Below are 27,879 nucleotides of genomic sequence, written 5' to 3' on the forward strand. Positions count from 1 at the left end.
ACAAGGTTGGATAGAGGAGCAGGGAATCACATAACTTAATTAAGGGAACCACCTTAGGGTTGGTAAGAGACTTGAACCTAGAGTGGCTCCCAGGTGCCCAGGGCAATGTCCCCAGTTAGTTCCTTGGGCAGCTGATGATAGGGAACCTGAAATGACCCTATCCTATAGCCATACTGATGAATATCTTGCATATCACCATAGAACCTTCATCTAGCGATGGATAGAGATAGAGACAGAGACCCACACTGGAGCATCGGACTAAGCTCCCAAAGTCCCAATGAGGAGCAGAAGGAGGGAGAACATGAGCATGGAAGTCAGGACCACGAGAGGTTCACCCACCCACTGAGACAGTGGGGCTGATCTATTGGGAGCTCACCAAGGCCAGCTGGACTGGGACTGAAAAAGCATGGAATAAAACCGGACTCTCTGAACATGGCGGACAATGAGGGCTGATGAGAAGCCAAGGACAATGGCATGGGGTTTTGTTCCTACTTCATGTTCTGGCTTTGTGGGAGCCTAGCCAGTTTGGATGTTCATCTTCCTAGACCTGGACGGAGGGGGAAGGACCTTGGACTTTCCACAGGGCAGGGAACCCTGACTGCTCTTCGGACTGGAGAGGGAGGGGGAGAGGAGTGGGGGGAGGGGGAGAGGGGCGGGAGGAGGGGGAGGGAAATGGGAGGCTGGGAGGAGGCAGAAATTTTTTTTCAATAAAAAAAATTAAATTAAAAAAAAAGAGACAGACAGACAGAAAGATCATTTAGACATTTGTATAAGGGAAATTAATTTTAATGCCAGAGATAAGAAAAAAGACCTCAACAAAATTAAGTAGCTTTACCAGGATTCTAAGGGCAGAACTTTGAAGAGAACAGTAAATTCTGAATATCAGCTAAATCACAGTCTTTGCTAATTAACCAGCCTGATATATACAATAAGCATCACTTCCACCAAGCGGAGAACAATGGTGGGTATTACATCTGTCTGACTCATTTTGTTTCTGTCACTGTTGGCATTCAGTGTCTGCAAAGACCAGGCAACCTCTCATACCTTTAAAATTTACTTAATGTATGTGGGAGTGAGGAGTACAAGCACACTCACATGCACACATACATAGGTATACATACCACAGCACTTGAGAGGTCGGAGAACAACCTGTAGTCAGCTTTCTCCTACCATGTAGTTCCGGGAACTAAATACAGATCATGAGGTTCAGTGGCAAGCATTCTTGCCTGCTGAGCCAAAGCACTGGATTTCTTTTTTTAACTTGTATGTTTGTGAATGTACATGTGGAGTGTGCGGGTTGCATGTGCCTGTAGATGAGCAGAGGCCAGAGGAGGGTGTTCTCTATCCTCTCCACCTTACTTCTTCAAGGCAAGATCTACCCCTGAACCTAGAGCTAGCATTTTTTGGGTAGGATGGCAGCCAGAGAATCCTGGAGGTACAGGTGTGCACAGGACCATGTCTGGTATGTCGTGTGGGTGCTGGGATTTGAATTCAGGTCCTCATACTTGTGCTTGGTAAGAGCAAGCACTCTTACCAGCTGAAGCACTCCTCCAACAGACCTTCCTATCCTCATCTTTCTTGCAAACATGGTTCCTATACTCCAAGCCACTACTCCTACAGATCCAGACCTTGCTAGTAAATACCTTACATTCCAAACCCTCCACTTCTCCACAAGTCTCTTTATCTCAAACTTATCTCAGCAATCTAACTCTACCTAGTGGAGCCAACTGCCTTGCAAATTCACTAGCCTCCCAGCTCCCCCTTGTCCCTTTTTCCTCTCTAAAATACACCAACTTAGTCAGACTTCGATGCCTGCTAAGTTCAACTACTATAAAACATATCAAAAGGAGAGATGATGACTGCTGCCATTCTAAATGTTTAGGGTTTCTGAGCACCCTACCCCCTAAAATGTGAACTGTATAATCAAAGAGTTAAAGAAAATAAGGAGCACATTACCTTTCCAAACCAGCCACTTCCAATTTCTTGTATATAGTTTAGACTGTGTCGGGCAACTTGAGACTTGAAACCTTCTGGTGGAAAAAAAATAAAAATATAAGCATCTAGGACGGTCAGGAAGAATCATGGTGGTGCAGGTTTCTGACTCCAGACCTCGGTAAAACTGAGGGAGGAGGATCATGAGTGTGAAAGCAGCCTGGGCTCCATGATGAAACCTTTTCTCAAAGCAACATAAATAAATACATACATACATATAGACACACAGATACATGTACACAGAGACACACACAGACATACACACATGTATGTAAATAAAATAAAATAAGTAAGGGTTGGAGAAATGGCTCAGAGGTTAAGAGAGTTTACTGCTTTTTCTAAGGACCCAAGTTTGATTCCTAGCACTCACATCAAGTTGCTCCCAATCTGTAACTCCATCTCCACGGGATATGATGCTCTCATCTGGAACTGTGGCACTCCATACAGGACACACACACAAAATAATGAAAATAAATCTTTACAATAAATGTCAAATACATAACCTATAAACTAAAAAATACTGGCATAAATTTAATATTTGTGCTAATAGTGTAAAAACAAATACATTAGCAACTTTTTCAGAGTCTCAAATTTAATGTTGATAACTTATTTTTTATATCTTATTTTTTAACACTATATTATACTGTTGGTTTGGTTTTGTTTTCTTTTTCTTAATACAGTAACTCTGTCATGGGGACACTATCAAGCAGACCAATATAGACATAAGGGGAATCCCAGAAGGAAAAAAAAAAAAGACAAAGGTAGAAAATGGCCTACTACTGCTACAAGACATGTATCTCCATATCCAAAATGTTCAGCAAACTCCAGTAACACCAGCCTTAGAGACCACACCAAGACCCTAACAATCAAAGTGTAAAGAGCCAGAGAATCCTGGAGGGCAGAAATAACTCACTGTGTATACGGGATCCTAAATAAAACTAAGAGCCAATTAGCCATCAGAAATGGAGGACAGAAGGAAGTGGGCTCCCACAATACAGCGCTGGGAGGAAAAGACTAAGAATGCCACTGTATCTGGAAAACCCCACTTCAAAAACGAAGACCTCTCAGATACGCAGTGCTAGAGTCTGCTACCAACACGAATGCCCTGCAATAAACAGACGCTAATGGAAGCCCTCCAGTGTGTGATGGAACGATGATGAGCAGAAACTCAGAACTATGAAAGGTGGTGGCGCACGCCTTTAATCTCAGCACTTGGAAGGCAGAGGCAGGCAGATCTCTGAGTTAGAGGCCAGCATGGTCTACAGAGTGAGTTTCAGGACTGTTACACAAAAAACCCTGTCTCGGGAGAAAAAAAGAAAGAAAAGAAACTCAGAACATTATGAAGAATATAGGTCCCCACAAGCACAACTGAAGAGTTAAGTACAAAAGTACCACTGCATTACTGAAACACAGTTCCTCTTTATTTCTGTAGACCAGACTGGCCTCGTACTCAGATCCACTTGCTTCTGCCTCTTGAGTACTGGGATTAAAGGTGTATGCCACCACCACCTGGATTTAATTCTTATATGACTTAAAACATGAATGCTTTAAAAAGTTATAAATGTATACTAACAGACATAAAATGTATAAAGATGTAATGTGTGACAAATTTTACTTGTTTTTAAGACAGGGTCTCATGTACCTTAGGCTGGCCTTCAAGTCTGTAGCCAAGGATGGCCCTTGGATTCATTCTTCTACCTCTACCTCCTGAGCGCTGAGATTATAGGCATGCATGACTACAATCAGTTTTATAGTTTATGAGGTGATGGGGATTAAACCTAGGTCCTCACACATGCTAGGCAAGCACTCTACCAACTGAGCCACCTTCCCAGTCCAATTTGTGAAACTGCCATCAACTAAAGCCAAATTTTTATAAATGTACAATGTTAATTGTAGTCTTCATTGCAATCATCAATATTAAAAAAATAAACACAAAAGCAAAGAGAGGGTCTGAAGGGATGGCTCAGTGCTTAAAACTGTTTGCTGCTCTTCTGGATCTGGGTTCTACTCCACCCACATGATGGCTCCAGCTCTAAGGGATGGATTCTTCTGCCCTCCAATGGCACCTGCACTCACATGCACATGCCCATATGCAAACATGCACATAAACAAAATTAAAATCATAAAGAGAAATCTTTTTCTAAAAGAAAAAAATGTTAATGTTAAGATTTAAAAAGCAATCCAAACAAATGTGAAGTGATCTTCTTTAAAATAGGTGTCAAGGTTGACAAGATGGCTCACTAGGTAAAGGTACCTACTTGCCAAACCTAATGACCTAAATTTGATCCCTGGATCCCATATGGTAGAAGCAATGAAAAAATTCCCATGAGCTGTCCTCAGACCTCCACATATGCATCATGCCATCCACGTACATACACTAAATAAATACATACATAAATGTAATGTTGGTGCCATGGCTGGGCTGGAGAGACAGCTCAGCAGTTAAAAGCACTTGCTACTCTTCCAGAGGACTCAGATTTGGTTTATATTTATTTACTTATTATTTGTGTGTGTACACACCTGCTTGTTTGTATGTGTACCAGCAGATCTTCTGGAATTGGAGTTACAGGCAGTTGTGAGCTTTCCAACATGGGTACTGGGAGCCAGACCTGAGCGAGACAGCTCAGCGATTAAGAGCACCCACAGAAGACTCAGGTTTGGCTCCCAGCATGGTAGCTCACAACAGTTCTTAACTCCAGTTCCAGGGGAGCCAGCACCTTCTTCTGGATACCATGGGCACTAGGCACCCATGCAGTGCACATACACACATGTAGGCAAAACACCCATACACATAGTTAAAAATAACAAAAAAATCTTTTTTTAAAAAAATGTTAAGGTGCCACTGCAATTCAATGGTGGAAAAAGGAGCAATTCAGACACTGTGGCTAGATAACCACGTGTTATTAATTAAACTCTAAAATCTTATCCTTAGGTTTGGGAACTAGATCAGTCAGCAGAGTTCTTGCTTAGTCTACTGAAAGCTGCGGGCTCCAACCGCATAAAATCAGGTATGGTGGGACACACCTGTAATCCTAGCACTTGGGGGGTGGGGTGGGGACAGGATGACCAAGAGTTCAAGATCATCTTTGACTACAAGAGTTGTAGGGCTACAGGAGACCACAGATAGCTAAAAAAAAAAATCCACAAACATAATAAAAAATGCCTTTCTCTATACTATATAAAAATTATATATACAAATTATATAAAAAAAATTAACTCAAAACTGATCAGAGGGTCCAGCATAATGACTCGTGGTGAAAGATGCCTGCCAACAAGACTAACTACCAGAGTTGAATGCCCAGAACCTGCATGAGTGAGCGAGCTAGCTCTAAATAAATAAATAAGGTGGAGAGCAATAGAGGAAGACACCCAACATCAACCTCTGGCCTCATTACCCACAGGCATGAACGAACTAGTGCTCTCTCTCCTCTCTCTCTCTCTCTCTCTCTCTCTCTCTCTCTCTCTCTCTCTCTCTCTCTCTCTGTGTGTGTGTGTGTGTGTTTATCTCTCAAAATAAAACCAAAAAACTTAAATGTAAAGTACATAAAACCAGGAGCCATGTTCATCGGAGTCTTTTTCTTGTATTTGTCGGGATTTTTTAATGAAACACTTTGATATCCCTTACTGGAATTTATTTTAGTGGCTACCATGGAGATTATAGTTAGCATACTAAATCTATAACACTCTAATATAATAGGAATTCACACTATGTTAGTTTAACAATAACATAAAAATCCCCTCCTGACTACCAGGAATATACAACTCTTGAAGAAGAATAAGCTGGCAACATCCATCAAAGGTGTAAGCACAGATACTGACTAAATTCTAAGAAGGAATTCCACAAGCGAGGAATTTTTTTTTTTTAAGATTTTATTTATTATGTATACAACAGTCTGCCTCCCTGTATGCCAGAAGAGGGTGCCAGATGTCATTACAGATGGTTTTGAGCCACCATGTGGTTGCTGGGAATTGAACTCAGGACCTCTGGAAGAATAATCAGTGCTCTTAACCGCTGAGCCATCTCTCCAGCCCAAGGAGGAATTGTTAAACTTCATGTGTTTGCTTGTTCACTATAAGGTGAGTGGTAGGTTTGTACAGACCACAGCAAGCACGCAGGGGTCAGAGGACAATGAGTATGAGTTGGTCCCAAGGGTTGAACTCATGTTGTTCATCAAGCTTTGGAGCAAGCACCTTTACACACTGAGCCATCTTGCCTACCCACCTACTTACTCTTTTTTTCTTTAAAATATTTATTTATTATGCATACAATATTCTTTCTGTGTGTATGTCTGTAGGCCAGAAGAGGCACCAGACCTCATTACAGATGGTTGTGAGCCACCATGTGGTTGCCAGGAACTGAACTCAGGACCTATGAAAGAGTAGGCAATGCTCTTAACCACTGAGTTATCTCTCCAGCCCCTCTACTTACTCTCTAGTCATGTGTCTATCGGGGTTGCCCTCAGAATCCAGGGATATCAGATGTCCTGGATCCAAAATTACAGGCAGTTGTAAGTCACCCAACATAGGTGCGAGGAACCAAGTTCAGGTCCTCTGCAAGAATAGCAGGTGCTCTTAACCACTGAGCTATCTCTTTGGCCACCCACAAGATTTTTTTAATAGTTTGAGATTAAAAACAACAAAAATAACTACCAATCGGAGACTGGCTAGATAAACTATGCTAAGAGTATACAAAAATGCAAGTACTACAAACTATAAGCAAGAATAAACAAGATGTTTTTATTGATAAGGAAAGCTCTTCAGGGTATATTGGTGTGAGGGTTGATCTTCACTGTCAAACTGACCAGCTTTGGAATCACCTGGGAGACACGTGCCTAGATATGTCTCTGACACATTTCCAGAAAGGTTAAATTGAGGAGAGAAAACTCTTATTATGGGCTGGAGCCGCTGACTGAATCAAAAGGGAAAGGGAGCCGAGCTCCAGCATTTATCACTGTTTCCTAATTTGGGACACAGTGTGAGCAGCTACCGCCTCACTCCTGCTGCTGGACCTTTCCCACCACAATGGGCTAAACCTTAAACTGAACTCAAATAAATCCTTCCTTCCTCACACTGCTTTTGTCAGACACTTTGTCATAGTAATGAGAAAAGCACTAACCCAACTGGCAAATCTGTAAAAAAGTACAATGTGAAGCTGGAAGTGACAGCTCAGTGAGTAAGAACACTTGCTGCACAAGCTTCAAATCCCCAGCACCCACACAAAAGTCCAGGCATGACCCCATGTGCCCAGTGCTATAAGAACAAAAACAGTAGAAGCAATGGGCTTGCTGGTTGTCAGCTTGGCACAAGGTCTCAAGGGGAAGTCAGAGAGTTATACAACGGGACACTTGACATTCTCCTCTGCCCTCTGTATGTACATCATGGATTTGTGATTCTTCACACATAGGGGAGCATATACTATACACACAGACAGAGACAGACAGACACTGCCAGACAGACAAACACACAAACGTATACATAGCACAGCACAATACCAAACAGTACATTTATCATGGTAACTAACAAAGGGGGGTTATACAAGTGGGCAAGAAGAGCTATACCTCGATTTGCTATTATCCTAAAACTGCTCTATAAAAACAGTCTTCTACACTAAGAAGTGGTAGCACATGGAGGTAGCACATTAATACTAGCAGGAGGTAGAGGCAGGCAGATCTCTGAGTTCCAGGACAGCCTACAGAGTGAGCTAGATAGAAAAACCCTGTTTCAAAAAATAAAAACAAAAACAACAAACACACCCCCCCAAAAAAAAAAACGAAAGAAAAAAAGCCTTCTAAAAAGGGAACAAAATACTTGCTTTGTAAGGTGGAATTAGAAAGTATACACATTAAAAAAAATCCTAGAAGTCGGGCAGTGGTGGGGCATGCCTTTAATTCCAGCACTTAGGAGGCTGAAGCAGAAGAACAGCCTGGGTCACAAAGTGAAATCTTGTTGTCACTGTTCTCTGTATTCCTCAATCCACTGCCCCCCCCCAAAAAAAAACTTCTGGAAAGATACATAAGAAACAAAGAAGAACATTTCATTATAAATGCTTTTCTATGCCTTGATTTCAGGACCAAGAGAATATACTTTGGGTTTACATGGCCAGGTGTGGTGGCGCACACCTTTATTTAATTCCAGCATTCAGAAGACAGGTGCACGCTGATATCTTCAAGATGGAGGCCAGCCTGGCCTACACAGTGACTTCCAGACCAGAGCTAAATCATTAAACCCCCATTCCCACACTACAGAGGAAAAAATAGGTAATGCTTCTAAACTTGCTTGTGAACAGGTGCACACCTTTCATATTTCACAAGTTATCTCTCACAACCAGACACAGTTCACCTACAAAATAGACACCACTGCCAGTATTTCCAGTAACTTAGCAAACTACTAACCGATACTTCCATCTGCACTGCCCAACAGCAATGCACCTTGCACATCTTGCACTGAACACTTACCCAGTTGTTCTTAAAGATAAGCACTAGAGGTGGACCTGCTGGGTGAAGATAAAAGACGTCCACACTCAGATGCACTATCAGGAAGTTCCCCTTTCTGTCTGCACTGACAGTGAGGAGCTGGGACAGCCCAGGTCCTTTCCCTTACTCGCCAAACTACCTGGGACACCCTCTTCCTCCTCCTGGTTACCATCTTTCCAAAAGTCGATATTCCATCATTAATGATGTTCTCCCTGTGTGCACAAACGCATACTTCAATTTTATTCCACCACCATCTCCTTCACATCCTCGCTTACTTGTTCTAGCGGCACAGCACTATTTTATGGTTAGTTTGTGTGCACATCTGGGTGAGCACATAGGTGTGAAAGTGGACGCCAAAGAACAACTTCTGGTATGGTTCCCTTGGTATCTTGTAGTTTGAGTCTCACTAACCTAAAGCTTGGCAAGTAGACCAGGCTGACTGGCCAGTGAGCCCCAGGGCTCTGTCTGAGCCTCCCCACTGCTGGGATTACAAGTCTGCACCACATTGCCCAGTATTTTACTTGAGTTCTAAGGTTCAAATTCAAGTCCTAAACAATTTACCAACTGAACCATCTCCCTGACCCGTTACTTTTAATTTCTCTCTCTTGTTTTTTTTTTTTTTTTGTTTGTTTGTTTTTTTCCTTTAAGGCAGGAAACCCTGTGTAGCCTTAGCTATCCTAGAACCCACTCTGTAGACCAGGTTGTTCTCAAACTCAGATATCCGCCTTCCTCTGCCTTCTGAGTGCTGGGATTAAAGGTGTGTGCCATTACTACCAGGCTGTTTAATTTCTTAAAACACTTGTGTGAACTCTTTTTTTTTGCTACCATCTCAAACTGACTAAATATTTCATTTTATGGGGCTGGAGAGATGGCTCAGAGGTTAAGAACATTGCCTCCTCTTCCAAAGGTCCTGAGTTCAATTCCCAGCAACCACATGGTGGCTCACAACCATCTGTAATGAGGCCTGGTGTCCTCTTCTGGCCTGCAGACATACACACAGACAGAATATTGTATACATAATAAATAAATTTAAAAAAATTTCATTTTATGAACCAGACTTGGCAATGTTTTCATTCGTGGCATCTAGACTTAGTGCAGAGCATGGCAAATCCTTTTATATCCCAAGTGATAAAAAATATACTTGTGAGTATCCTAAATAAACATAAAATAATTTCTTGCTATTTGAATTTTATTTACCGATATATCTGAGGGGAGCTGTCTGTAGTGCACACCTGTATTTGTGTTTGCATGCACGTCCATGTGCATGTGCTGTGTGTAGATAAAGGCCAATGCCACGTGTTTTCCTGTTGTTCTCCACCACAGTTTTTGAAACAATCTCTCAGTGACCCCGGGGCTAACAGGACTGTCCCTGTCTTTTACATCCCACCCTGTCTTTTACATGGGAGTGGGAGACTCAATCTCAGGCCCATACTTGTACAGCAGTGAGCCATTTCCCTACTGGGCCATCTCCACAGCTCCAAGAAGGACTTCAAGGAGGCTTCAAGAAAGAAAAGGTATGGCTACCTGGCTCACTGTACTTTCTTTCATGCCCATGTCTGTTTGTGCTCCAAATCATGCCCACACCTTGAAGGAAGCTGTTGGTCTCTTATCTGTCTCCACTCTCCAAAGTGATGTTTTTGAATGTGGTTGAAGACACCCAGAATGCCTTTCTAAGGTGGTTCTTTCTGGTCGCTAAAGAGTGAAACTGCAAAGATACGGATCTGGAATTCTCAGCTATCATTCTCTCTTCCAAGGAAAGAATCGCCTGAGAGAAGAAACTGACAGGCAAAGACTATAAAAATCTGACTGAATTCAGAGGCCCTGGATTAAGCTGTTTCCAAGATCACCTCCATCTTTTTTCCTCCCATAGTCTGGTCTCTCTTCCACCAGTACTCATCTGAGTTAGGATTCTACTGCCTGAAACTAAGATGGACTGAGTAACCCAGGGCTTTCCTTAAGTAGAAAAAAGTGAACAATGACATAAACAAGCTGAAGTATTTCTATTTAAGTTTAAGCTATCCAAACAGTCCCTGGAGTCCTTTCCAACACCATTTTGATTGATGCCTACCGTTAAGTATTACTATTTAGAGAACTTAAAGTTAAATATACTACATGCCATTTAAAAGTTGCTTTGAATTATTTATTTTACGTATCTGAGTGTTTTGCCTGCATGTATGTATATGCACCACAAGGATGCCTGGTGCCTCTGGATATCCAAAGAGGCCACTGGGTCCTCTGCAACTCTCCACTTTGATTTTCTGAAGCAGGCTCTCTCACTGAACCTGAAGATCACTGACTTGGCTAGACTGGAGAGCCAGCAAACTCCAAACCCCATGCCTGGCTTTTATGTGGTGCTGGAGAATCTGCTCTTAGGTCTTTATTTTTCACAGTAAGCACTTTGCTCACTGAGCCATCTCCCCTGAGTGCCATGTTTTAGCTTACTTTCTTTATTCCTCCCCTCCCTTTCTTTCTTTTGATGTCCTGGGACAAGACCATGACCACACTGGTCTTGAACTCAGAGATTCCCTTGCCTCTGCCTCCAGAGGGCTGGTATTAAGGGTGTGTGTCACCAGTTCTACCTAGCTTACTTTTTCTTTAAATCGCCACATGCTGTGGTGATCTGAACGAGAATGTACCCCCACCCCCACTCCATAGGCTCCTATGTTTGAATGGCTGAGCCCCAGTTGGTGGAACTGTTTTGGAAAAAATAGCAGGTGTGGCCTTGCTGAAGGAGGTTTGACATTGGAGGTGGGCTCTGAGGTTTCAAAAGCCCATGTGAGACCCAGTCTCTCTCCTCTCTTTGCCTCCAACTTTCTTTTAAATCAGGATATAACTTCATAATTACTGTTCCTGTCTATTGCCATGCTCCCATGATGATCATGGACTCACCCTCTGAAATTGCAGGCAAGCCCCAAATTAAATGCTTTCTTCTATAAATTGATTTGGTCACGGTGTCTCTTCAAGGCAATAGAATAGTAACTAAGACAAATGCCTGCAGGAGGATAAATGGGTTTATACTGCCCTAAACATATCCCACAGAGAATTGGGTACCGCAAAAGGCAGGGTTAGTAGCTGCACAGTCTTAAACAATCTTCCTTTTACAGTCTTGGAAAATCCTACTTCTTGACCCACAGTTACATTATAACAGGAAATAAAATTTCATCAAATCATTCTATCTAAAGAACTATGAAAAAAAGCCAGTCCAATTAGTACATCTCAAGATGGCCCTCCTAAATCGGCAGCACCCTTTCCTCGTCAAGATTAAGTAGTGTTGGTTAGAGAAACCAGCCTACCAGAGACAGCACATGAGCCTTTTTGCGTTTTATATATTTTTGTTTTGTTTCTTCAAGACAAGGTTTCTTTGTATAAGTCTTGGCTGTTCTGAAACTCTCTTTGTAGACCAGACTCGCCTTGAACTCACTGAGATCCACCTGTCTCTGCCTCCCAATTACTGGGATTGATGGTGCATGCCACCACTGCCCGGTGCTTTTTACATTTTTTTAAAGAAAGGGTTTTTGTGTAGCCTATGATGACTCCTGATCTTCTTGCCTCCACCTCCCAAGTGCCAGGATCATAGGCACTTGCTATGCCTACCTAGTTATACAGTGCTGGAGACAGAACCCAGGGTTTTGTGTATGCTAAGCAAGCACTCTAACAATTGAGCTGCACCCCCAGCCACCATTTCAATATTTTAGGGAGAACTCAGAAAGCGACAGACAGCTTTTGCAGGATGAGTCTGACTATGACGATGCAGTGTCACCAGGAGTAGAAGAAAAACAGACAAGCAGAAGAAGAGATGGGCAGCATATATACACACAAACACACACATGTATATATGGATATAGATATGTATTAGATATGTACACACACACACACTCAAAGCCTAGAAACAGCTCTCATGGACATCTGGAACGAGGACAGAAGGTCTTACCCACAGAAGACTGGAACTGGGATGGAGCTGGAAGTGAAATATTTGGCACTGAGAGTGTGAAGACCTCTGCTGGGGACTGGACAGAGGGGGTGTCTTCTGCTGGTGGTGTGAAATCTATCTCATCATCAAAATTATCTTCAAATTCCTGCAATCAAAAACAAAAGCGCATATGAAAGCAGGCTGTGAAAGCTGAAACATTTACTCACTCATTTGGAACACCCTGCCATAGTTTTATCCAATTCATATTTACTTCTAGTAAAAAGCACAAGTAATTAAGCTCACTAACTCAAAAAAGCAGAATAATAAGATGCTTTCCTTCCCACTCTACTCCCCAAGAGCTAGGACAGCAGGCATGCACCTCCATATCTGGAACACTAAGTAAGATTTTAAAGTAAAAAATAAATATTTTATGTAATTTTCTAAACTGACAGTTTAAAGTTAAAAACAAAAATTTCTAAAGATGCCCACAGACTTTAACATGGAAATTCTTGCCCAGGCTTAAAAGTTTCAAGGACTGAAAAGACCAAAAATTGTTAAGAGATTAAACAATTCTTTAAAGAAAAAAATCATTATTTACTTTCACAAATCTCTTTACAAACTGGATCAAAGTTAATTTTATTCGAAAATTTTCTAATTGCACTTCTAACTGCAATTAGATACTGATTCCTACTGAAATAAAGAGCTTTAAAACTCAGATATTTAAGTGAATGAGGAGATGATTAAGTAGGGGTTAAAAGCATTTGTTCTTTTCTTTTAGTTTTGGAGACAGAGTTTCTCTGTAGCTTTGGAGCCTGTCCTAGAACTCTCTCTGTAGATCAGGCTGGTCTTGAACTCACAGAGATCCACCCGTTTCTGCCTTTTGAGTACTGGAATTAAAGGTGTGAACCACCACCGCCCAGCAAGAGCTCTTGTTCTTGTAGAGAATCTGGATTCGGTTCTCAGTCCCCACAGCATTAACAGCTGGCTTTTCAAATGTGCGTGTGCACATGCACGCACACACACAGAGTTAAAAATAAAAGTACCCTGATTAAAAATAAAAATTGACTCCAGGAGGTAGGTGTGGTAGCACATGCCTTGTGATCCCAGTTACTCAGGAAACCTAGGCAGAATCTGAAAGTTCAAGGCCAGTCTCCACTCTGGAGTAAATTCAAGGCCAGCCTGGCCAACTTAAATGAGAATAAGTCTCAAAATAAATAAGTACCATACAGTTAAAAAAAAAAAAGGGCTTGAGTCCGTGGTACTGCACTACCCTAGCATGTGTCAGAGCTTGGGTTTCATCCCAGCACCACAAAACAAAACCAGCTGAGACTGCACCTACCAAGCTTCAGGAACCTTCAGTGACTTGGATGGGCTATCATGACCCTTCCTATTTTCATCCCTGTGAGCTGGGTGCCCTGTGGCGGCCCAGATGAATTTAACAAGCCAATACTTGCTTCAGATAATTATCAAGTGTCGTCCCTTGAAGCACCAGAATAGAAACAGAACAGACCCGTGAACAAAACTCTTCCATTTTTCTGCTCTCACCCTTCTCACTTTCCTTTTCTGTCACATTCCCTTAGCGACCCACCCACCACAAGAAAAACTACAAACAGTAAAGGGAGACTTCTGACGTGAGCAGACACTCTGAGGCACTGGACGTCACTGCTGCCTGCACGCAGGAAAATGAAGCTCTGAACATTCAATATGTGAGAGTCAGTGCCGGGTGTGGCATTGCAGTGTCGGTTGAGCCAGCGCATCTTAGTCAAGGCCAGCCTCAGGTGCAGGCTGAGACAGACACAGGCTCAAAAGGGAAAGGAAGCTGGGTGTGATGGGAAGTGGGAGGAGGGGCAGGAGCTCAAGACCACTAAGGGTTATATGAGATTTCAAGAAAGAAAGAAAGAAAGAAAGAAAGAGAGAGAGAGAGAGAGAGAGAGAGAGAGAGAGAGAGAGAGAGAGAGAGAGAGAGAAGAAAAGTAAATAAAGGAAAAGAGGGAGAAAAAACTGTCCCATTTTTATGTCTGTGGCAGGTGGGTCAGGACATGCTTGGGTGTTGGCCTTTGCCTTCTACTGTTGAGACAGGGTCTCTGCTGTCCTCTACTGCATATGCCAGGCTAGCTGGTCCTCTATCTCCCCCTAGGGGCACGGGGATCACAGACACATGTGTTACTGTATTTGGCTTTACACAAGTTCTGAGGATTTGAACTTAGGTCCTCATACTTACACTGCAACTGCTTTACCCACCAAACCATCTTCCCCGTTCCCAGTTCATAAACCCTCTCTTATTAAAAGGCCTTCATCCATCATACTTTAAAAATGTCACTTAAAATTTGGCATCAATTATGATATACCAGTAGATATGCCAGTAGACTCAGAGAGATGATACTATGTAATAATAATAAAAAAAAATATTGAGATAAAGCCAAATTGCTTCCTGATCTGTAAATGTCTTCCCCAGGGCTACTCAGCCCCTGCAACTGAGGGGCTCTAAGTCTAAAAGAAACCAACCAACATGCTATCAAAATCAATAAATACTCATTCAGTCACAGACTCTGAAGCTGGAGAGCTCAACACACTGCAGCCTTGCATCAGTCATGGGGCAGCTGCAAAGTGATGTACATTCCCAGACTCTGAGCTGCATCATAATTGGCTCCCTTGTGAATACTCACATTCAAAAACCCTGATCAATCTAAGGCGAGGATGAGGTATCTGGAAACATAAGACGCCAGACTTCAGTATCAGCAACCCCATCAGACTTTTATCTTTGTCCCCAAGTGGCCAGGTTTCTGTGCAAAGTCCGTTGGCAGGACTGATGGCCAGGGGATACAGATTCTCTATCTATTGCTGTGCTCTCAACAGGGAAGTCAGGAAGTTCCCACAGAAGTGTGTGCATCAATGTGAGCCTTGGGGGCAGGGTGTTGATGCAGAAAGCCCACAGGTGTCCAGAGGCCACCACTACCGCAGACTGTGGTCTGGACTGAGGATTCCCTACAGGTCTCCCCTGCATTTAGTTTTCTGTGCAAGGCAAAGCACTGAGCCAGGAAAACAATTTACTTCCCTATCTCCTCAGAGGCACCATAGACTCCAAGTGAAGAGACACATGAGGGGGTCTGGAGAGAGAGCTCAGTCCATAAATTTAGTGCTGGCTGTGAAAGTGTTTTGAGACAGGCTGTCCTAGAACTAGCAATCCTCCCCCTCAGCTTCCCATGTGCTGGGATTACATTCGTGCAACCATCACACCCAGCTTATATACTCTTTTAAACAAATGTTGTGAGGTCCTAATGTGTCAACACATGGGCAATAATTTCTAGAAAGAGTTCCCAGTTGATCTGCTGGTAGATCCCATCCATCTGTCACTACTATGCCAGATCCTCTGTTATACTGACTATAGATAGGAAGTATCCTAGTAGGAAGTGCTGTTCTCTTTAGGGAATCAAGGTTTAGAGACAAACCTGAGGTTTCCAGTACCCTTCCTCATATACAAAACACTGAGGAAACCCCTTTGCTTCGGTGAGCTAATGATCACAAATTTGCCAGCTTATACAAAAGTCTGAAAGAAACCAAAACCTGCCTGATCTTCTGTGCAGACAGACTATAAATAAATGAATTCGAGCACCACACACTGTTCTTTATTTAAGCAAAAACTCAAGACACGCCACCAATAAGTGTCAAAGAGGTTCCAAGAAGGCAGGGGAGATAGCTTGGTTGGTAAACTGCTTGCTTTGCAAAAGCATAAAGACCTGAGTTCAGTCCCCAGTGTTCATGTAAAAAGACAGACATAAACCTGGCAGTGGTGGTGCACACCTTTAATCCCAGCACTCAGGAGGCAGAAGGAGACAAATCTCTGAGTTCGAGGTCAGCCTGGTCTACATAGTGAGTTCCAGGAGAGTCAGGGCAACACAGAGAAATCTTGTCTTAAAAAACCAAAAACCAAAACAAAACAAAACCAAGACATGGTGGTGCATACTTATAATCCTACTGGTAAGGAAGTGAAGACAGGCAGAATCCTGGGAGTCACTGGCTAGTCACCCTAGCCTTATCCATGAGCTCCAGTTCCAATAAGAGACCTTGTCTCAAAAAACAAAACAAAACAAAACAAACAACAACTTGGGATGGCTCCCAAAAAACAACCTATAAGGTTGACCTCTGGCCTCTATATATACATGCACACATAGGAAAGTGTACTTGCACATTCATGTACACACACACACAAACACATACAGACTCCCTAAGGCAAAGCAGGCAAACTATTCAGCTGATAGGCCAATTCCAAGCCAGCTACTTTTGTCAATCAAATTCTGTTGGCACAAAACCAGGTCCATTTGTTAACAAAGCATCTGTCATTGATACAGCACTACAATGGCAGAGTGGAGGATGAAAAGACTCTAACAGAGAGATTGTGTGGCTCACAATGTTTTGTTATATACAGGACAGGAAAAGAAGAGTCCAGTGACCCTTGCTCCCAAGAGAATGTGATTCATAGCAATGTATCAGATGTTTTAGGGCTGGGGAAGTGACTCAGTCAGTAGATTGCTTGCCTTATACACATGAAGAGGACCTGAGTTCAATCTCCCAACATGTAAAAACACTGGATGTGGTTGCAAGATCCAGCACTAGGGAGGTAAAAGACAGAGTCCTGGGGTTTGATGGCCAGCCAGTCCAGGCTACTCAGCAAACTCGAGGGCAGTGAGAGACCCTGTCTCAAAAGGGTGTTAATGAGGTGGCACCTTTATTTGTAGTCCTGTAAAAGACAGAGTCCTGGGGTTTGATGGCCAGCCAGTCCAGGCTACTCAGCAAACTCGAGGGCAGTGAGAGACCCTGTCTCAAAAGGGTGTTAATGAGGTGGCACCTTTATTTGTAGTCCTGTAAAAGACAGAGTCCTGGGGTTTGATGGCCAGCCAGTCCAGGCTACTCAGCAAACTCGAGGGCAGTGAGAGACCCTGTCTCAAAAGGGTGTTAATGAGGTGGCACCTTTATTTGTAGTCTGGCTTCCAGGTATACACACCCAAGCACAAACACACACACACCCAAGCACAAACACACACACACACACACATCATTTTAAAAATCAGCAAATGATTTTAAATGTTCACGCCATCTATGCTCACCTTAAAGTCTATTTCTGGGTCCTTACAGCAGGAAACACAGTTTGCAATTAACACTATCAGTATCATTAAACTGCACACCGACAGGATCACAAACAGGGAAGGAACTTCTGCAACAGGTGCTTCCCCTGAAAAGACAGAAATTACGTTAAAATAGAATTCCTAAGTCAGCATTAATTGACTGAACCAACTCCTTTCTTCTAGATATAAATGAAACCAAGGGCTCACAAAAAATATTGCTTCACCACTCTAGGAGAAGCCAAGTACTGGCCAAGCCAACTTTGTATTTTAAAACAACAGTAGATTTGAAGAGGCACTGCAGAGAAAACAGTTCCAGCCCTTTGGCTGAGCTTCACTGATGCTCAGATCTTACATCTACATGGCGTTGTCCCAGTCAGAGGACAAGACTGGTAGATAGGATGAGTTGAGCTTCAGATTTTCCTTGAATTGTCTCCTAGTCTCTTCCAATTTCTGACAGTTTCTCAGTCTGACACTTTCGGAGAGTACTGATCAGTTATGTGTGGTATGTCTCTCTATCTGGGTGGCCTAATGTTCCCAAGACCATGGAATGATTACAGATATTTGGGAAGAATCTAAAACAGCACAGAGGGAATGCCTCGACTCCTGCACTTGCAGCACATCAGAGGCACAGGACTTGTTCCAGGTGGCATAAACTTTGGCCATGTGATCTAGGGTGTCTTGTCACCATCAAGTCACCTTGTGTCCCCTTCTAGACTCCATGCCTTCTGAGCAGATCCAAAGCCCAGTGCAAATCCATTGATGAAAATCTGAGGTCTAAAATGAACTGTAAACAGGGACTAAGTTCATTTTCAATAACTAAAGTTTATTTGTAAAAGCAATACTGATGCCCTCTTCCAGCCAGGACGTGCTTAGGAGCTAGCTGAAGACTTCCTGGAATTGGTGTATCATCCAAGGTTTGTCGAGAATCTACTATAAAGGCTGGAGGGAGGGCTCAGGGAATTAAGAACACTGACTACTGTTCCAGAAGTCCTGAGTTCAATTCCCAGCAACCACATGGTGGCTCACAAGCACCCGTAATAAGATGTGGTGCCCTGTTCTGGCCTACAAGACACATGCAGACAGAACATTGTATAATAAATGAATGAATAAATAAATAAATAAATCTTTTAAAAAGAAAGCTGGCTTATTTTTTGTGAAAGAACTGGGCTTAATTCCTAGGACCTAAAGGAGGCTAACAACCATCTGTAACTCCAGTTCCAGGGGATCCTCTGAGACACTGCATCCACATAGTCTACATATACACATTCAGGTAGAACACCCATACAAATAAAATAAAATAAAAATAAATCCATTTTTTCCAAATAGGCATTAATTATGCCCTGGAACTCACTGAAAATAGATCAGACTGACTTCGAACTTACAGAAATCCTGCCTCTGCCTGCTGAGTATTGAGACTAAAGGCATGTGCTATCAGGTTCAGCCTTTAACTATATATATTTTGACACAACATCTCTCTCTGAACCTGTAACCCATTGAGTTCTGGAATGGCTGGTCAGCAAGCCCAGTGATGGCACTGTTCTGTGTGGCACAGCATCTAGCTTTGGTACATAGGTACTAGGGGTCAAATCCAGGTCCTTATGCTCACTCAGAAAGCATGTGCAGGTTCTTGTATATGTACATGTGCTAGTGAAGGTCGGAGGCTGACATCAGCAATCTCCCTCCATCACTTTTTCATCTTATCCTCTCACAGAAGGATCTCTCAATCAAACCCAGAGCTCACTGACATGGCTAGTCACCCCCATCCACCTTGAGGTCTGCTTGATGAACACCTGGTGCTCACATGGATTCAGGAGATCCAAACTCCAGGACTCTTTCTTGAGTGCTTTAAACGCTACTGGACCATCTTCCCTGCCACCCTCCCCTTTTTGTCCAGATAGGTTCTTACAAAATAACCAAGGCTGACCTCAAGCTTTCAATCCTTCTTCCTCTGCATCCTGGGTGTCAGAATTATAGATTTGCACTATTATGTCCAGCTTGCCCACTACATTTGAACATCTCTGAATTTCGAGTACATTACACCTGAAACCAAGTTGGTTTAATCAGCAGCATTCTTTCTTTGTAACAGTACAAAAGGAAAGGTGTGGTTTGTAATTGACTGCATCTGAGATTTGATAAAACACAGCATTATTTCATCTGATTGGCACAACACCTGATGTAACTGAACCAGCTCCTCATCATAGATAAGGAAACTGATATGCCCAGAGCCTGTGGTGGGAAAGCAGCACAGGAGGCCAAGTGTTAGGAACATGTCCTCACCCTTCCTAGACACCACAGATCTAAAGCCTCCATGAGGTTAATTTCTTTGGGCTTTTATGCCAGTATATGGCTCTGGCTGGTCTAGAACTCACAGAGCTCTGCCTGCCTCGGTGTGGTACTAAGGTGTGTGCCGCCATGCCTGGCACAGGGTTTACCATTTACACTTACAAAATCCTAGTGTACTTTTAACCTGAGCTCACCACCGCCTAAGGGTTTCTAAGCCCCTTCTCCAAACTCCACAAAGATGATATCATTATCTTCTCTTTTAATTTTCAAACCCAAACCTATTTCTTATAAAACTGGATCACAGGGCTGCCTGAAGGCTGGCCCAATGATCTGATTCACACACTGGTCTTCTGTGAGTCATTAAGCAGGCATGAAAAGACATATTCATGTTAACAAGTCCTGCCCTCCTCACCTACCTTCTTATGTACTTTGTTTTCCTTTCCTTTTTGGTGTGTGTGTGTGTGTGTGTGTGTGTGTGTGTGTGTGTACACATGTCCATGGTCGGTGCACAAATGTATGCCAGTGTACATGTGCATGTGTGTGTGCAGGTTATCTTGGTGATCCTCAGACTCTCCCTTACCTAGAACTTCACCAAGTAAGACAGGCTAGCGGCCAGGGAGCTCCAGGAATAGAGTCTCCAGGTCCCAACTTGCATTGCTGGGATTACACTGGTTCAATGCTGTACTCCACTTTTATATAGATTCTGGGGATCAAGCTCAGGCCGTCCACACTCATACTTGTGAAGGAAAAATTCCCATAAAATGAGGAAATGAAGCCTTAGACTAGAAGGTGAGCTGGGTGTGCTCAAACCACAGAGAGGAAGTAAATTCTAGAAGCAAGAACCACAACTGAAATCCCCAGGCCCTAGTGGTTAAACCAGAAACCCAGCCTCAAAAAGGCTTCTGGCTGCAACTGTCAGGAAACTATTAAGCCAGTTTCTCTTTAACATGATCTGCCTACAGCATTCAGCAAGGCACAAGTCAAAGCAATCATCTGCTATTAAAAAACATCAATAGTGACAGGCATGTCACCATACCCTCAGAAAGCTCCCTCGGCTCCACAGAGGAAGATAATGAGGGGCTTGGGCTCCTTAATGTACTCCCCCAAGACACTATTTAAAAACACCTGGCATCTCGAAAGCACATTCCACTGCATTTGATTTCACAGTTTTCAAAGCACTCTAATAGCTATCTAGTACTTGACTTACTAAGCAGAAAACCTGAGGAACTCTATGAGGTAGATGGGTACCTACTATTTGCTTTAGAGACAGGTAATTTGAGAAGGGCGGTAATTTCCCAGTAATGACTTATGGTAGGTCAGGAGCTGCTACCTGCCTATTAATTTAGCCATTATAAATCCAGCCAATTATCCGATCATGGTGCCCAGAACCTCCAATGAAACCTGTGCGCTTGTGTAATTAACTAGAATTGCCTGGGAGTCAGTTTTAAAGGGTCACAGGTAAAAAGAAATTGATGACCAATGTCCAAATTCCTGGGGCTCATACAGATTCTCTGTCACTCCTCCTTTGGTTCCCAGCTGATACAATTTTATAAGGAGAATTTCCTCATATTTGCCAGGTAGTTAACAGGCTAGATGCTGTTTACAACCCAGGAAGGGCATCAACAATCTAAGAAATTCCTCACTCAAGTCGAGCTTGAGGAAACCAATGAATTTCTTAAAAAAAAAAAGTGTACACAAATGATGTATGTGTGTGGGTGCACCTATGGAGGTTATAGCGTGACTTGACAGAGTCAGTTCTCTCCACCTTTACATGTTCCTGGGAAAATTCAGGTCACCAGGCTTGTGCGGCAAGCAATTTACCTGCTGAGCCAGTAAAAAAAGGCTCCCATTGAGTTCCTTGGGGATTATTTTCACAAGTACGGGTGACTCAGCTGCTTTATCAAAAGCCCACCCTGGCATGGGTGACTACTCAGAGAAACTGCTTCACCACCCCCTAAACTCTGACATATCCCAAACCCAAAATTTGTGGGCCACATGCATCCCAATATAGCTACCAACATAGCCCAACACAAAATCAAACTTAATTAAAATATTGAGACCGAATTTTTAAAATTTATTATTATGTGTATCTCTCTGTGTGTGGAGGCCTTTTGGGAGTTGGTTCTCTTCTTCCACTGTGAGTTCCAGGGATCAAACTCAGATTGTTAGAGTTGTATGGAGAATGCCCTTACTCAATGCATCATCACCAGCCTATATTAAAAAAAAATTTGAAAAGCCGGCAGTGATGGTGCACATCTTTAATTCCTGCACTGGGAAGGCAGAGGCAGGCGGATCTCTGTGAGCTGGAGGCCAGCTTGGTCTACAGAGTGAGTTCCAGGACAGTTAGGGCTGTTACACAGAGAAACCCTGTCTTGAAAAACCAAAAAGGAAAAAAAAGAAAAGAAAAAGATTTGATAAGTTTCTTGCTTTGTTTCTTGGTAAACCAACTGTAGAGTTCTCAAATGTGAACTGTGTAGATGACAATGTCATATTGCGCTGTCAAAGGATTGGGTATATCTGTGGGCTAATGCCTCCTAAGAGAAACCACGTGCAGCTAGGGCAAGAGTGAGGACCTAAAGACCTACCTTCTTCCTCTAAGTCCTCCAACAGAACACTATTAGTGAGGGTTTCCTGTGGCTCATCACAGAGGCTCTGATTTAAGACAGCAATGGCAATGTCATGCCACGGACACCCTAGTCTTCCTTTTCCAGTTTGTATTTTAAAATGAGTTGGTTAGATAGCATTCTCTAGTGGTTACCAGGTTAGGAGGACTACTGTTGTTCTTTGGGGAGACTTGTGAACTAGTGGGCTTAAAATGCCTGGCATGCCCAATCGACTGTAGTTTTCTTTTCTTTTCTCTTCTCTCCTTCCTTCCTTTCTTTTGTGAGACAGGGTCTCTCTGCATAGCCCTGGCTGTCCTGGAACGCTGGACATAGATATATAGACCAGGCTGACTTGGAACGCTCAGAGATTTACATGTGTCTGCCTATCAAGTGCTGGGATTAAAGGAGTGAACCACCATGCCCTACTTATAGTAATTCTTAAAGATGCTACACCTGTCCCACAGGCCAGCAGGCACTCTGAAGAAGTCCGCTCCTCAGCCCTCTGCCAAGATCTCAGCAGCCTTGCGTTGCTGTTTTCTGCTATGTTCCAGGCTTACCTTTTAGACATATGTTGCTTCAGACCTCTGGCCAATCAGTACTCCAAGAGTCAATGGCTTATTTATTTAAACCACAGCCTAAGGCTGGGTATGTAACTCAATGGTGATGTGCTGGCCTGTGTTGGCCTAGCATGTGGGAGTTCCTGGATTCAATCCACAGTGGTGGCGGTGGCTGTAGCACAAGTAATAATAAAGACAGCCTCCCCCTACCCCCCACCAGTCTTAGGCAACTGAACTGCTTGTTCACTTATTCACTACTGACATTACAACTACTTCAGAAAACAAACTGCCACTGTTTTATACTGTTGTTGGTTTCTGCCACATGGGTCCTGGGAGCTGAGCTGTCAGGCATGCCAACATCAGCCCTTTTCTACTCTTGAACTAGTGTTTTGTATGACAGGACTACAGCAACAAAGAATCACAAGCTGGGTGACCAAACAACCAGAAAGCATTACTTTCCAAGTTCCAAGCTCAAAATCCAGGTGTTGGCAGGACAGTCCAAAAGGTTTGTCTAGCATCCTCTAACTCCCATCACCTTCGCAGTCTAGGCTCTGGCTGAGCTGCCCTTGCTCTCCACTTGAGAGCCATGGGGCCCTCTCTCTGATCAGATCAATCTTCTTTTACTGACTTATACTCCACCACCAGGAAACTCTACCTTGCCCATCAGTGGGAATCATCTCTAAGGTCCCAAGGATCTGCCTTTGGACACCCAATTCCCTGCATTTCCCCATTACAGAATAGATCACTCAATCTTAAAGGCTCCCTAGAGAGGTGGGGTCAGGGACAAGGTTTATATATAATCTACTATTGAATCCCCTGGTCCTAGTAAAAAGACTGTCTCAGAAAATAAGGTGCATGGCTCTTAAGGAACAAGACTGACCTCTGGCCTCAACACAGAAACATACATGTGCACCTGCAAAGATATGCATGGGACACGCACGCACACAGGGGAGGGGCTCAGCTGATGCTTCTACAATGTGATTACTTTTCTCTGAGATCTGTCTAAGCTGACTGAGGGACTTCAATACCAGATAATGATCACCTTATAGTTCTGCAGGCTGAAGCTCAAAGTGGCAGCAGGTTGGCTTCTTCTGCAGCCTCTTGCTTTTGTCTTGGAGATGTTGCATTCTCATCACACCCTCCATGGGCTTCTGTGTGCATATATATCCTTGCTGTCTCCTTGACCTAACTTCCTCTTCCTGAGGACATTAGTCAGGCTGCATTAAGAGTCTGCCATGATGACCTCATTTGAACTTAGTCACCTCTTCAAAGGCCCTAGGTCCAAATACAATCAGTTTTAGGTGCTGGTGAGGTGTGCACAATTCAAACCCATAATACTGCAATTGTGAGTATGTGCATATACGTGCATGTTCATGTATATAGGCACATTTGTGTATGCAACTGCATGGCCAGAGGCCAACCTCTGCTGTCACTCCTCAGGTGCCATCCGCTTTTTTTTTTGAGACAAGGTCTTCATTGGCCAAGTAGACTGGGCTGGCTGGCCAAGGAGTTCAGAGATCTATGTGTTTCTGCCTCTCTAGTGCTAGAATTATAAGCATGTCTTATCATGCCCAGCTTCTTTTACATAGGTTGTAGGGACTGAACTCAGATCCTCCCATACAGGGCAATCAGCTTGCTGCGTTATCACTCCAGACCCAATTGCCGTTGTCATTGTTTTGTTTTTGTTTTTTTTGAGGCAGTCATGCCATGTAGTTTTGACTAGCTTTTTTTTTTTTTTGGTTTTTCGAGACAGGGTTTCTCTGTGGCTTTGGAGCCTGTCCAGGAACTAGCTCTTGTAGACCAGGCTGGTCTCGAACTCACAGAGATCCGCCTGCCTCTGCCTCTCAAGTGCTGGGATTAAAGGCGAGCGCCACCACCACCCGGCTTAGTTTTGACTAGCTTTAAAGTCATAGTAATCTTCATGCCCTAACTTACTGTGTGCTGGGGCTACAGATGTTTAGACCATCTTCCGCTCTGTTTCCCCAGGACCCATGGGCTTAGGTCAGACTACCTGACCAGCGAAGAGAACAAGGCAAGCAAAGCTCCTGGGAGGCACTGCTTTTTATAATTCATCTACTTCCTGCTTTCCCAGACCCTCTCATCTTGGGAAGTTGACACAAGAGAAATACGAGCCTGTTTGAGAACTGAAACTCAGGGAAACTGGGTTGGTCTGATGAAGGAGACCTAAAGCCAAGCACCAACAATCTTCCAAACTGGTCCTGCAATAAAGCCCACATCTAAACTATATAGCTTTGGCTTTTCTTTTTCTTTCTTTTTTTTTTTTTTTTTTTTTTTTTTTTTTTGGTTTTTCGAGACAGGGTTTCTCTGTGGCTTTGGAGCCTGTCCTGGAACTAGCTCTGTAGACCAGGCTGGTCTTGAACTCACAGAGATCTGCCTGCCTCTGCCTCCCGAGTGCTGGGATTAAAGGCGTGCGCCACCACCGCCCGGCTTTTCTTTTTCTTTTAAGAGATTTTTCTTAAAATATTTCTTTTCTAATTATGTGTATCTAGAAGAGTGGTATATGCACATGAGGGCAGGTACCTGTGGAGGCCAAAACAGAGAAATGGATCCCCCTGAGCTGGAGTATACAGGCAGATGTGAGCTACCCAAGGTGGGTGCTGAACCAAAGGTCCTCTGGAAGAACGAGAAGCACCATTAACTGAAAAGCTATCTCTCCAGCCCTGCTTTTCTTTTTAAGCAAGTCAGGACCAAGAAAACCATTGTCCTCTTCAAAATCTAACAAGCAGCTCTGCATCCCAGAGGTTTGGTGATGTGAGTCACCCTCACACAGCCTATGGGAAAAGGTGGACAATCACTGTGGACCCCACATTTCTGCTTTATACCTCAAAACTGCAAGCCTATCTATCATAAAGCCTTTCTATACACAGAACCTTAACTCACTAAATGTTTTCTGAGCTCCTAACATAATAATACATCTATTTATAATAGCACTAGGCAATCTAGACTCCCCCAGTGGGTTCTAATATTAGAAAGGGGAAATGAAACAGCGCTAAATACACTCAGTCACACACTGAGGGCCAGTGATGAATCAGAGATTCCACAAGGACCCCTAAGAGGAAGACCAGTGGCCTAGGAACACAAAATGAATGGATCCCACTTGTTCAAAAGTGAGCATTAAGGTCACTTTCACTAACAAGATGACATAATTTGAGAGCTGACTGAATACCTGCGAAAGAGATCATTTTATAGGAAACTGCTGGTTTCTCTCACCCTAACCCATTAAAACCTATTACTGAGACATCAACTCGCCCCTACTTCAAGAACACTAACAAGGGATGTGGAGTACACAGAATTACTGCATGGTGGCCTGGTCTGGTCAAAAGAGTATCAGACCAGGTGACTTACGTCAGTCTACTACGCCCTGACCCCCTTCCAACTCAGAAGTAACAGGATGGATATTCTGCTAACAAGGATTTCTTTTTGGGACAGAATGTCACTATGCAGCCCAGACTATACCTGAACTCTCATCTCAGTGCTGGGACTACAGGTGTGTACCGCCATCCTGAGTAGAAACAAGTAAATTCAAACAACCTGAGAGGTGAGATGCACTATGAAATAGCAAAGCAAAAATCAAGACACTGTTACTTTATATGGAATGACTGGGTAACATACAGTTGTGTGTGTGTGTGTGTGTGTGTATGTATGCACATGCACACACACTATCAAAGGACAACTTGTATGAGTGGATTCTCTTCCATCATGTGGGTCCCAAGAACTGAACTCAGATCCTCAGGCTTGTCAGCAGGAATATTTTTACCCACTGAGCCATCTCACTAGGTCCAATTTTGTCTTTTTTTTAACAGGGCCTCTCAGTGGTTTGGGGCTAGCTAATTACATCAGTCTAGTTCGAGAAATCTGCCTGCCTTTGCCTTGCTAGTGCTGGGGTTACAAGCATGCTCCACCAATGCCCTTAACATGGGTTCTGGAAGTCAAACTTGGGTTCTCATGACTGTGCAGCAAGCACTGTACTGAGCCATCTCCCCAGTTCCAGAGAATGTATGTTTGCTATTAGACTAATCCACATAGGAAATGGTGGTGACTTGATATTGTGAAATATCAATACTTAAACAGCACCTACTAAATGCCAGACACTACACTAAACTCATGCAACCCTACACAACCTAAAAAGCAGGTAGACATTTTCAAATGAAAACTGAGCAACTAAGACACAGAGATGTGCAGTCATAGCCACTGCTCTGTATACTACCTCAGCACTCTCTGACAGGATGGAACAGGGTGGAGCCAGCAGTGCCAGGCTGTTGGTGGATGTAAGGCAGAGAGAAAAGGAAAAAATGGTCAGGGAGATCTCAGTTTAGTGTTTTAATCTCTTGTTCAGGAGCAAAGATCACCTGACAGTTGAAAAAATATTTAGGCAAAGACAGCAACTTACACAGCAAATAAAAACAGAATGCAAGGAACGGCTATGGAAAGCAAACAACTCCAATCAATATTTCCAGAATTCTAGAGGAGACACTATATTCACGAGAAGATGCTATTTAAAAAGTAGGGGAGCCAGTCATAGCAATGCATGCCTGTAATCCCAGTGTGAGAGAAGCTGAGGCAGGAGACTTCCAACAATAGCTAACCTGGGCCATATAGGTCTGAGAGGGGAGGAGGAGAGTAATAGAAATAGATAGATTCAGGTATGTGTGTCAGTATCCCAGCTATTTAAGAGGTTGTGGCAAGAGGATTTCCTGAGCCCACGAGTTCAAGAATAGCCTAGGCTGCATTCTTGAATAAATGAATGGGGAAGAAGCCCCTGAAAACTAATATAGAAAAATAATAAAATAAAAAGACTCATACCTAGCAGAACAATAAGACAAAAAGTTCAACAGAAGTGAGGCTGGAGAGATGGCTCCAAGATTAACAGCACTTGTTGCTGTTGCAGAGACCCAGGTTCAGTTCCCAGCACCCACA

General features: G+C 43.2%; 1 protein-coding gene across 2 annotated transcripts in view; it reads right to left on the reverse strand.

Moving 5' to 3' along the window:
- The window catches only part of Lmtk2 (lemur tyrosine kinase 2), a 91,840-nt gene that overhangs the window by 47,874 nt on the left and 16,087 nt on the right, over positions 1–27,879 (reverse strand). The window contains exons 2-4 of one of the 2 annotated variants that reach the window (XM_075973491.1): positions 17,481–17,605; positions 12,397–12,541; positions 1,957–2,030 (exon numbers count right to left, since the gene is read on the reverse strand). In XM_075973491.1, coding sequence (XP_075829606.1) covers positions 1,957–2,030; positions 12,397–12,541; positions 17,481–17,605 — 344 coding nt within the window. The remainder of the gene's footprint in view (positions 1–1,956; positions 2,031–12,396; positions 12,542–17,480; positions 17,606–27,879) is intronic. The other variant, XM_075973501.1, reaches the window with a different exon arrangement.

Source organism: Microtus pennsylvanicus, chromosome 1 (assembly GCF_037038515.1).
Source record: "Microtus pennsylvanicus isolate mMicPen1 chromosome 1, mMicPen1.hap1, whole genome shotgun sequence".
Classification (NCBI taxonomy): domain Eukaryota; kingdom Metazoa; phylum Chordata; class Mammalia; order Rodentia; family Cricetidae; genus Microtus; species Microtus pennsylvanicus.